The sequence below is a fragment of the Narcine bancroftii genome, chromosome 4 (genome assembly GCF_036971445.1).
Source record: "Narcine bancroftii isolate sNarBan1 chromosome 4, sNarBan1.hap1, whole genome shotgun sequence".
Classification (NCBI taxonomy): Eukaryota; Metazoa; Chordata; class Chondrichthyes; order Torpediniformes; family Narcinidae; genus Narcine; species Narcine bancroftii.
Window position 1 is genome coordinate 318,193,229 of NC_091472.1, and position 12,300 is coordinate 318,205,528.

General features: G+C 49.5%; 2 protein-coding genes across 8 annotated transcripts in view; one reads left to right on the forward strand and one right to left on the reverse strand.

Moving 5' to 3' along the window:
- The window catches only part of ankzf1 (ankyrin repeat and zinc finger peptidyl tRNA hydrolase 1), a 59,476-nt gene extending 52,381 nt beyond the window's left edge, over positions 1 to 7,095 (forward strand). For all 5 annotated transcript variants that reach the window (XM_069936077.1, XM_069936076.1, XM_069936079.1 and 2 more), the window contains 5 exons: positions 1,884 to 2,439; positions 3,690 to 3,801; positions 4,104 to 4,271; positions 4,419 to 4,486; positions 6,772 to 7,095. In XM_069936077.1, coding sequence (XP_069792178.1) covers positions 1,884 to 2,439; positions 3,690 to 3,801; positions 4,104 to 4,271; positions 4,419 to 4,486; positions 6,772 to 6,886 — 1,019 coding nt within the window. In that variant the 3' untranslated portion in view covers positions 6,887 to 7,095. The remainder of the gene's footprint in view (positions 1 to 1,883; positions 2,440 to 3,689; positions 3,802 to 4,103; positions 4,272 to 4,418; positions 4,487 to 6,771) is intronic.
- Positions 7,069 to 12,300, reverse strand: part of glb1l (galactosidase, beta 1-like) — a 59,345-nt gene continuing 54,113 nt past the window's right edge. For all 3 annotated transcript variants that reach the window (XM_069936083.1, XM_069936082.1, XM_069936081.1), the window contains exon 16: positions 7,069 to 7,744. In XM_069936083.1, the coding sequence (XP_069792184.1) occupies positions 7,493 to 7,744 (252 nt within the window). In that variant the 3' untranslated portion in view covers positions 7,069 to 7,492. The remainder of the gene's footprint in view (positions 7,745 to 12,300) is intronic.

The window sequence follows — 12,300 nt, forward strand, 5'->3', positions numbered from 1 at the left end:
TAAATTGGGTGGCACGGACTCATGGGCTGAAAGGGCCATTTATTGTGCTGTCGGTCTACATTTAAAATTTAAATTGTAAACAGTACAGGCCTTTCAGCCATCGACTTCGTGCTGGCCTACGTAAACCTATTTCATAAGCTAACCCTTTCCTCCCTCACACCCATAACCATCTAATTTTCTTTCATCATGTACCCAAGTGTCTCTTCAATGCCCCTATTAATCCAACCTCCACCACCACCCCTGGCAAAGCATTCCAGGCCCCCAAAACTCTGTATAAATAAATAAAGACCCCTGCCATCTCCCCGAAACCTTGTACAGATATCCTCTGTAATTTCCTATTGTCATTCTGGGAAACCAGGTGCTGGCCGTCCATTTTATCTCTGCCTCTCAGAATCTTGTCGACCTCTATCAAGTCTCCTCTCATCCTTCTATGCTCCAAAGAGAAAAGCCCCAGCTCTGCTATCCTGGCCTCATAAGACATTCTCCAATCCAGGCAACATCCTGGTAAATCTCCTCTTTTCCCTCTGCCAAGCATTGACATCCTTCCTGTAATGAGGTGGCCAGAACTAAACACACAAGTTCAAGTTTATTGTCATCTGACTACAAGAACAACCCGACAAAACAGCGTTCTCCAGTCCTCAGTGCTAAACACGCAGACACACACCCAGACATAACACACAGACAGACAAACTACATACGCACAGAACTTGTATACAATATTCAAATAAATTATTATTAAATAAATAGTTCAGTCATGGAGAGTTTATATGAGCAATTCATCAGCGTTCTCACTACCTGTGGAAAGAAGCTGTTCCTCAGCCTGGTGGGGCTGGCTCTGATCCTCCTGGATCTCTTCCCCAACAGGAACAACCGAAAGATGCTATGTGCAGGGTGGAAGGGGTCCTCAAATGATTTTATACCCCCTCTTCAGACAATGATCCCGATAGATCACATCAATGTTGGGGAGAGGGAAATCCTCTCTGCCACTCTTATGGGCTTGTGGATTGACCTCCGATTCATTTCTCTGCAGCATCCGTATCCCTCTGTGATGCATCTGGCTAGGATGCTCTCGATAGAGCTGCTGCAGTAGGTTGACATAATGATGGCCGTTAGCCTTGCCCACCTCATTTCAAGAGTGGTCTAAGCAGAGTTTTATAGGGCTGCAATGTTACCTCTCAATTTTTGAACTCAAATCCCTGACTCCCAGCACCTTCAAATGCTCCCATACCCTTTCATTCTTTTGAACCCCCTCCAATGCCAACATGTCCTCCTTTAGCCCAAACCTGCTCACAATACTCTTAAGTGCAGTCTGGGTAAAACCTGATAAAGTCACAACCTTGCATTTCTATCCCTCTCGATGCCAGCATTCCATTCGCCTTCCTCACCACCAACTCTACGTGCAAGTTAACCTTGCACAAAGACTTCCAAATCCCTCTGAACCTCTGATTTATAAACTCTATGCCCATTTGGGAAATCGTCCTCATCTTTACTCCTTCCAATCAAGTGTACGATCGTACACTTCTCGACATTGTAAACCATCTGCCATTTCCTTGCCCGATTTCCTAACCCAAGGCCTTCTGCAGACTCAGAGCTTCCTCAACATTACCTGCCCCTCCTCCGATCTTGGTGTCGTCCGCAAACGTGTCCACAAATCTCTCAATTCCATCATCTAAATCATTAAAGTCTCTGGTGAAAGAAAGTGTTCCCAAAACTGAGCTGCATCAAACACCACTGGCCACCAGCAGCCAATCAGATAATGCCCATTTATGCCAACTCTCTGCCTCCCGCCTGTCGGCCAAGCATCCGTCCATGGTAATGTGCTCCCTGTAACACCGTGGACTCTGATCTTGCTCAGCAGTGCCATGTGTCTGTGTGTTTTGCAGGGAGTGAGAGTTACCAAGTGCGGGATGAGCTGTACACAGCGTGCCGATCCGGGGAAATGGAATCCCTGCGCCGGTTACTCCATCACCTGCTGCCCGCTCCAATCCTAGATCCTTGCTGCTCTGGCCCAGCACCAACATCCGATCCAGGAGCAGCCTGCCGACCAGACACCCAGGCACAAATCCGTCACCAGGCAGATGGCAGCGAGGGTCCGGAGACAGCAGACAGCAACAGGGGTTCACAGACCCAAAATGCAGACGGCAGTGGGGGTCTGGAGATGGAACACAGCAGCAGGGGACCATTGAATGCAGGTGGCAGCAGGGGTCTGCAGACCCAGACGGCAGGCGGCATCCAGACGGTGGATGGTGATGGTGCAGGAGGTAGCGGTGGGGTTGGCAGAGATCACCCTGAGGTGCTGGCATCGGTGGGGGTGACGGCAGCTATGCTGAGAGAGCCAGTGGACGAGTCAGGATTCACCCTCCTCCATGTGGCGGCAGCAGCTGCCAAGGGCCCCATCCTCGGCCTGCTGCTGGACGCTGGCTGTGACCCGGCCCTCAGGTGAGGCAGGGCTGTCTGAGTCCCCCTCCAACTGGGTCCCCCCACCCCGACACTCTCCCCAACACCCATCTTCCCCAAATCTGTCCCCCAACCTGCCCTCGACTCCTCCCGAGAATCTCTTGTCCCCTCTTCAACCCGGACCCCCTCCCCCCACCCCACCTGGGAGGGTGTATGGGAGAGGAGATGGGGGAAGGGGTATGTGGGGGCTGAAATTGGGGGCCGTGAGGAGGGGTCGAAGGAAGGGTGGCCATGGTTACCATATATATAGTGTGTTTCAAAAAAGTAATTTTTTCTAAGATTTAAATGGTATTGCAAAAACAACAAATGTGAGTTCGACCTTTTGGCAGTGGAAATAAATAGAATACTATCTGGATGGGGAGAAAATTGAGACCTCGGATGTGCAAAAGGACCTGGGCGTCCTCGTGCAGGGAAATCTAAAAGTTAATGACCAGGTGGGATTGTTAGTGAAGAAAGCGAATGATATGTTGGCATCATTTCAAGAGGAAGAGTGTAGAAGAGTAAAGAGGTGTTGATGAGGCTCCATGGGGCATTGGTGAGACCCCGTTTGGAGCTGTGTGCAGTTTTGGGTCCCCTATCTTAGAAAGGATGTGATGTTGTTGGACTGGGTGCAGAGGAGATTTACTAGGATGATTCCCAGAACGCAAGGGCTAGCGTATGAGGAGCGTTTGGCAGCTCTTTGGGTTATATTCATTGGAGTAGAGGAGAATGAGAGGAGATCTCATAGAGGTATTTCATATTTTGAAAGGTTTAGATAGAGTGGATGTGGGTAAGATGTTTCCCTTGGAGGGTGAATCAAGGACAAGGGGTCATAGTCTGAAAATTAGAGGTTATCCATATAAAACAGAGATTAGGAAGAACTTCTTTAGCCAGAGGGTCGTGGATCTGTGGAACTTGCTGCCGCATACAACAGTGGAAGCCAGATCACTGGGAGTATTTAAACAGGAAATGGACAATTATCTCATTAGTGAGGGCATCAAGGGATATGGGGAAAGACTGGTAATTGGAACTAGGTGTGAACATAGTTTAGCTTAGTGTAGTCACAGAACAGACTCGATGGGCCTAGTGGCCTGCTTCTCCTCCTTTAACTTGTGAACACACTGTATTTATGGTAATCTGTGATCATGTACTCCTTTTGGAATAGCCCAGGATGGCAAGCACAATGCAGGGTGGGGCATGGATCAGGATGGTGGGTGAGCACTGGCCTGTGTTTCCTGTTGTGTCTGTGGCAGGGATAAACATGGACAGTCTGCGTACGCGGTGTCTGCCGACCGAGAGACAAGGAACGAGTTTCGCAGATACATGGCCAAGCACTCCGGGAGGTACAACTACGTCAAAGCACAGGTACGCAGTCCTCATGCAAGTATGCAGCACCGAGCACAGTCCTCACATAGATATATGGCATCGAGCGCAGTCCTCATAGGTCTGCAGCACTATTCACTGGTGTCACTGTGGGAGGGGCATACTGAGGGGTGGTTCACACTGAGCAGTCGTCATGCTGGACAGTGGGCATATAGAGGGATTGGGCAGTACAGGTGGTCACTGTCGGGGGGCATACGTGAACAGCGCAGTTTCTGAGGTGAGCAAGTGGTGCTACACACATTGCACTGCAGTTTGTGGACTGTGTCACGTCTGTGTTTGGACAGATCTCTGTGCCGTTAACATGCGAAATGGAGTCACGACAAGCTGAGCGGAGGCAAGCGCAGAGGGCGGCCAGGAAAGTGAGGGAGAAGGAGCGGAAGGAGGAGGCGAGGAGGCAGCAGAAGGAGGAGATTGAGAGGAGAAGGTTCACCGCTCTGAGTGACAGAGAGAAGGTTCGGACTGGCTGCAATTGGGGAGGGGTATGTGGGTGTCAGCGACGGTTTCCCCTGTGTGTGTGTCAGACGCCGACCCCGACGGGCACAACAGAGACACCGACCTCATGTTTAACTCAGAGACGCCGACCCTGGTGTGTGTTTCAGAGAGCTATCACTGCCGAGGAACGATTTGCCCAACAGTTGGTCAGTGCTGGAACGGGTCAGCGTATCAGGTAAGAAAAACTGCATCTCCTTCAATTTCCTGAGTCTAACCACACAGCTGGATAACTCCACCCACAGATCCTCACGGCGTGGGCCTTTGGCCCATCCTGCCCATGCCAACCCAAATGTCCCACCCACAATGGTCCCACCTGCCTGCCTTTGACCTGTCCTAACCAGCTCTTCATCCAAACTGCCTTAACCCCTCCTCTGGCAGCTCGTTCCTCACGCCCACCACCCTCTGTGTGAAAATGTTATCCCTCAGGCTCCTTGTTACACCTCTTTCCCTCCAACCCCCCACTCACCTGAAACCTCTGTCCCCAGTTACTGATTTCCCCTGCTCTGGGGAAAACAGATTCCTTGCTTTTACCTGATCTATTCCCCTTATGATTTTGTCATTCTGGGCCTGTCCAATCTGTCTCAACCCCGTCTGAACATAGTGCCCACCTGCAGCTTCTTCCAGCAGCTCATTCCAGATATGACCCATCTCTGAGTGGAAAGGTTGCCCCTCATCACTTGAATCTCTCCCATCTCCCCTTCAGCCTGCGCCTGCTAGTTCCAGGGTTATTTCTCCTGGAAACACTGAGCATTCACTTCACACAGGCCCATCATGATTTTGTAAACCTTAGCCTCTTTCATTCCAGGGGATAAAGACCCAGCCTGTCCAACCTCCCCCATAACTCACCCTCCACTCCAATGTTCTGGTGAACCTGCTCTGCTCCCCCTTCCATTTATTGATGTCCTTCCTGTAGCTGGGATACCAGAACTGCCCCCAGTACTCCGTGTGTGGTCTCACCAACACTTCCTATGGCTGGATCATGAGGCCCAAATTGTAGTCCGTATCCTGCCCTGTATATGCCCTCGTCACCAGCAGATCCACCTGAGTGGAGCTTTCCAGGACCTTTGCGTCCTTACACCGACATCTCTTCGTTCAGCGACACTCTCCAGGGCCCTGCAGTGAACTCTGCACGTCCTCCCCTCGTTTCACTGATCCAATTTCACACGTCTCACTTGTCAAAGTTAAATTCCATTTGGCCTACTGTTACCACCATCCCGTCCCTACCTTTCTGGGTGCCTACCCCAGCATTTGCCATCCCCTCGACTCCTCCATGGAGCCGAGGTGGGGGGAGAGCGGGAGGGGGACTAACCTAGCCATTCACAGGTCGAGGGTTCAGCCAACTGCCTGCCCCTCCATCATTCAAGTGATCTGAGTGAACGGTGGGTTCCCAGGGGATTGTGTGCATTATTTAATTTGAAATGTAAATTGTATGGAACAGAGGAGTGGTCTCAATGGGCGCCTGCTGACATTTTGCTCAGACTTTGACGAAGGGCTCAAGCCCAAAATGTGGGTTATGTATCTTTACCTTGGCTAGATTAAGTTTAGTTAGACCTGCAAAAAAAAAGGCGCGGGATATGGGTAGGGGGTATTGGAGGGAAGGGTATGGAGTGGGGTGGGGGGGGGAAATCTGGGACGTGTGTGGTCATGGCAGTCTGTGAGTGGGAAGGGTAGTGAGTGGAGTGAAGGAAGGATGGGCATGAGGGCATGGTGTGAGTGAGGGATGGGCAATGGGGGCATGGTGAGGGGGTGGCAGGTGTGTGAGGAGCTACCTAACTCTATTAGGAATTAGGGGATATGGGGAGAAAGCAGGTAGGTGGAGTTAGGTCATAAATTAGATCAGCCATGATCGTATTGAATGGCAGAGCAGGCTCGATGGGCCATTTTTGGCCGACTCCTGTTCCTACTTCCTATGTTCCTATGTACCTGTGAGGGATGGGAGATCGGGCCTTGTGAGGGAGGGGGGCTGGGTGAGGGACAGGTGAGCGGGGCTGATGATGGGAGGGGGCTGTGTGAGCAACGGGAGAGTGGGCCTGGTGAGGGGTTTCTAGGTGAGGGGGTGATCTGGTTGAGGGATGGGTGAGTGAGCCTGGTGATGGGGGGGGGGGTGCTGTGTGAGCGACAGGAGAGTGGGCCTGGTGGGGGGGGGGGGGAGGTCTGGGTGAGGGACAAGTGAGCGGGCCAGCTGTGTGAGTGACAGGAGAGTGGGCCTGGTGAGGAGGGGGGTCTGGGTGAGGGACAAGTGAGCGGGCCAGCTGTGTGAGTGACAGGAGAGTGGGCCTGGTGAGGGGGGGGGGGCTATGTGAGTGACAGGAGAGTGGGCCTGGTGAGGAGGGGGGTCTGGGTGAGGGACAGGTGAGCGGGCCAGCTGTGTGAGCGACGGGAGAGCGGGCTTGGTGAGAAGGGGCTGGGTGAGTGGGCCTGGTGTGTTGCCACTGTATGGATGCCCCTTGTCTTTGGCAGACGCTGCTGGCTCTGCGGCCAGTCGCTGGTGGGCAGGGTTCCCTTCGAGTACCTCGACTACAGCTTCTGCACCACGCGCTGCCTTCAACAGCACAGGAGGCAGCACAGACAGTGAGAGAGACTTGTCCACTGGCATTGAAGGAAGCCTCCCAGTCTCACCGCCCACCAGTAGGGGCCAGAGCTTCCTGGTGTTGGACACGCACCTGCCAGTTCTGGGGAAAGGTGAGTCCCCAATGCTGGAGACTCTACACCAGGGCCCTGGTTACTGTCTACAGCCAATTACAGTTGCAACCAAAGTGGTAATAAATGCAAATTTTTAATAAAGTTGCTTCATTGATGCAGGGTACAACACCACAGATCACCTAACAGTGTAGTTTGGGCAGTGGGCCTACCAGTCATTCCACGTCCCTCATCGATGACTGGGTGCTGAGAGCCACAGCCAACAGCGGCTGAGTGTGACAGCTCTGGCAGTTCCCCCAAAGTCGAGATTGGACCAAGGCTCTCCTGAACATCTGCATCTGATGGTGAGGGGAGAACCTCTATCCCCCGTGAGGTTCTGTGACCCACACTGGTGGTCTCTGCACAAGGAACACGTGGCAGTGAAGTTGGGTGTGAGATGGAGCTGCCACGTACACTGTGGGCCCGGCTGCATTGTCATTCCCCAATCTCGTGTTGTAGGGATCACATGTGAATGGTGTTGGCCCTCGCTCTGTGCAGCGATTCAATGGATGGTGCCCGCTGACCCATCTCCCTGGTCCCGGGCAGTGCCTTCTTTCCCATCATTCCAGGCAGCCAGCACCACGTGATCCAGGAACTCCACCTCTGGAACCAGAGCAGCCTGCTCCAGCTCCAGCACAGTCACCTTGTTTGGGGAGTGTTGGCTGAGCAGACTCTTGGGCACGAAGAGTGTCTGCTGTGGACCTCGTGCCATCCAGTACCGACCCACATTAAAGCCATTGATCCACACTTGGCCCTGGATGGGAGGAGATGCAGAGTGAATCTGTGGAGTCAGGTCAAGTCGGTTGCTTGGCGTCGAGCAGAGTATGATCAAACGGGAGCCGTGAGTGTCTGAGTCGGACTGATAACCTACCCTGGCACTGTTCTAGAAACCATGGGAAATGGGTGGGCTTGAAGCATAACCAGTGCTGCAGAGAAACTGCCCGGACATACCAGTCACCGTGGTCAGTGGTCTTCAACATTCGAAAATGAGGGTTGCACTTTGTTGGAGGAAAGCGGAGAAACCAGGCAGTCACAGGAATATTACCATACAGGTCCTTCAGCTCTCGATCTTGTGCTGACCCGTATATTCCTTCAAAGATACTACACCCATACTACCCCATAACCCTCCATTTTTCTTCCATCCATGTGCCAAAGTGTCTTTTAAATGCCCCTAATATTTCAGCTTCCACCCTCATCCCCGGCGGGTATTGCAGACCCCAAAACTCTCTAAAAAAACAACCTACACCTGATGTCTCCCTTCACTTTGCTCAACCTGCCCTGGGAACTAGACATTGGCTCTCAGAATCTTGTAGACCTCCATAGAACACTACAGCACAGTAAACAGGCCATTTGGCTCTTCTAGTCGGTACTGAAACATTATTCCACTCGTCCCACTGGCCTGCACCAATTCAATAACCCTCCAGACCTAAAACTTAAGAGCGAGCCAGCATGTACCACGTCAGATGGCAGGTCGTTCCACACTCCCACCACTCTCTATGTGAAGATCCCCCTTATGCTCCCCCAAACCTTTCACCCTAACGCCTTGACCTCTCGTATTTATCTCTCCTAATCTCAGTGGAAAGAGCCTTCTCACATTTAACCTGTCTACCCCCCTCATAATTTTAAATACCTCAATCAAATCTCCCCTCATTTTTCTACGCTCCAGGGAATAAAGTCCTAACCTGTTTAACCTTTCCTGTAACTCAGTTCCTGAAGTCTGGGCAACATCCTAGTCAATCTTCTCTGAACTCTTTCTACCCTATTGATATCTTGTAGTTCGGTGACCAAATTTGGCCTCACCAATGTCTATGTGCCAAAATCTCTCTTTACAACCCTGTCCACCTGTGATGTCACTTCAGGGAATTATGTCTCTGTATTCCCAGATCCCTCTGTTCTACCGCACTCCTCAGTGCCCGACCATTTAGTTTGTCCTTCCAAAATGCAACACCTCACACTTGTCTGCATCAAATTCCATCTGCCATTATTCAGCCCATTTGTCCAGCTGGTCCAGATCCCTCTGTAACCTTTGAAAACCTTCCTCCCTGTTCACAATGTCTCCAATCTTAATGTCATCTGCAAACTTGCTGATCCAATTTCCCACATTATCATCCAGATCACTGATATAGGCAACGAACAACAATGGTCCCACCACCGATCCCTGAGGCACCACTAGTCACAGGCCTCCAGTCTGAGAAGCATCATCCACCACTACTCTCTGGTTTCTCCCATTCAGCCAATTTCAAATCCAGTTTACAACCTCTCCATGGATGCCTAATGCCTTAACCTTCCTGACTAACCTCCTATGTGGGATCTTGTTGAAGACCTTACTAAAGTCCATGTAGACAAATATCCACAGTCTTTCCTTCATCTACTTTCTCAGTAACTTCAAAAACTTTTAAATTCATTAAACACAACCTGTCACACAAAGCCCTGCTGAGTGTCCTTTATCAGCTCACCAGCCTGTAATTTCTTGGTTTTCTTTTGGACCCTTTTTTAAACAACAGAACGTGAGCTACCCTCCAATCCCCTGGCACCTCACCTGTGGCTAAAGACATTTTAAATATTTCTGGGGGTCCCTGCAATTTCTACACTCATCTCCCAAGTTCCAAGGAAATATCCTATCAGGCCCAGGGGATTTATATGGCTTTTATCTCTTCCTCGTTAATCTCTACTCTCTACATGTTCCAGGCCACCATTGCTAGTTTCCCTTCCTTTCCTATCCACTCTGCCAGTTTCCTGAATAAATACTGACGCAAAATACTATTTAAGATCTCCCCCATCTTCTGAGGCTCCACACAGACAACCCCTCTGGTCTTCTAAGGGGCCAATGTTGTCCCTTACTATTCTTTTACTTTTAACATACTTGTACAAACCCTTCGCATTTTCTCTACTCTTCTAGTACCTCACTTGCTCCTTGCCTGTACCTGTTATAGATTCTCTCTCTTCTTCACCAGATCACCAATATCCTCTGAAAACCAAAGTTCCCTCTGTCTGTTAACTTCGCCTTTAATCCTGACAGGAACAGTCAAACTCTGCCCTCTCACCATTTCACCTTTGAAGGCCGTCCACTTAACTCCTTGCCAGAAAACAACTTCTCTTAATCCACTCTTCCCAGATCCTTTCTTATGTCCCCAAAATTGGCCTTTCTCCAATTTAGAATCTCAACTCAAGGACCAGATCTATCCTTCTCCATAATTAACTTGAAACTAATGATATTATGGTCACTGGACCCAAAATGTTCACCTACACGTACTTCTGATCTGTCTTGTTCCCCAATAGGAGATCCAGTATTCATTCCTCTCATTGGTACCTCTACACATTGAATTAGAAAACTGTCCTGAACACATTTGACCAACTCCAACCCATCCAGCTCTTTCACAGTTTGGGAGTCCCAGTCAATTTGTAGAAAGTTAAAATCTCCAACTATCACAGTTTTCTGCTTCTTGCATTGTTCTGCTCTCCCAACAGATTTGCCCCTTCAATTCTCTCCGACTATTGGGCGGTCTATAATACACCCCTATCAGTGTGGTCACACCTTTCCCGTTCCTCAGCTCCATCCATATAACCTCTGTTGATGAGCCCTCTGGCCTGTCCTGTCTATGCACAGCTATTTTCCCTGACCACCAATACTAGTCCTCCCCTTTCATCCCTGCCTCTCTATCACGTCTGAAACAATGGAACTCATATAACCATGTAACAATTACACCATAGAAACAGGCCAACCGATCATTTACTCCCATCTAACCCCATTGACTTACACTCAACCCGTTACCCTCAATTCCTTTCCCATCCATATACATATCCAACTTCTTAAATGCTAATATCAAGCCTGCCTCCATCACTTTGCCTGGAAGCTCTTTCCATACACTCACCACTTTCTAAGTAAATAAGTCCCCGCCCCCCCATGTTTCCTTTAAACTCTCAGCTCATGTCCTAACGTATCTCCCCCTTTCTTAAAGGAAAAGGCCTCTCCACATCCATTCTATCTATATTCCTAATAATTTTAAATACCATAATCAAATCTCCTATGCTCCAAAGAATAAAGACCCAACTTATTTAACCTTTCCCTTTAACTTAGACCCTGTAACTCCAGCTAAAGGTGTGGATTGACACATGGCATTATGATGTGGCCATTAGCGAGACGTGGTTGAAGGAGGGTTGTGACTGCCAGTTAAATATTCCAGGATTTTGCTGCTTTAGATGTGACAGAATTGGTGGAGTAAGAGGGGGAGGTGTGGCATTACTTGTCAGGGAAGATATTACAGCAGTCCTGAGGCAAGATAGACTGGAGGGCTCGTCGAGGGAGGCAGTCTGGGTAGAGCTGAAAAATAAGAAGGGTGAGGTTACTATTATGGGGTATATTATAGGCCTCCAACTGGGGAAAGGGAACTAGAAGAGCAAATGAGCAAGGAAATAGGTGAGATGTGCAGTAGAAATAGGGTGGTGTTGGTTGGGGATTTCAATTTTCCAAACATAGATTGGGAAACGCAGTCAGTAAAAGGGCAGGATGCCTTAGTATTTATGCATTGTGTTCAGGATTGCTTTTTGCAGCAATATGTTGAGACACCCACTAGAGGGGGAGCAGTGTTCGATCTGTTATTTGGGAATGAAATGGGGCAGGTGACGGAGGTGAGCATTGGAGAGAATTTCAGATTTAATGATCATGGGTCCATTAGCTTTAGCTTAATTATGGAAATGGATAGGTCGGGTCCGAAGTCAAAGGTCTTCGAATTGGGGAAGGCCAGGTTTGTAAAAATTAGAAGGTATTTGCAGAGAGTTGTGTGGGCTGATCTTTTTGCCGGAAATGATGTAGAGGAAAATTTGAGGGCATTTAGGAGTGAGATTTTGAGAGTACAGAATCTTTATGTTCCAGTCCGGCTGAAAGGCAAGACCAAAAGTTTAAGGGAGCCATGGTTTTCTAAAAAAATTAGGAAGTTGGTTCGGGACAAGAAGGAGGCCTATGTTAAATATAAAAAACAGGGGTTTGAGGAGATGTATGGTCGTTACTTAGATTGCAGGAAGAACCTTGAGAGGGAAATTAGAAAGGCAAAAAGAAGGTATGAGGAGTCCCTAACTAATAAGGTGAAAGTGAATCCAAAGGGTTTTTACAGATATGTGAATACTAAAAGGAGGGTGAAGGATAGAGTAGGGCCACTGGATGATGGGGGCCGGTGGACTATGTGGGGAGCCGTATGAGATGGGAGAAATATTGAACAATTTTTTCTCGTCTATATTCACGAGGGAAAGGGACCCTGGGTGATACAAGATAAATGAGGCAAAGGGCTTAGTTATGGAGTGCACAGGGATTAG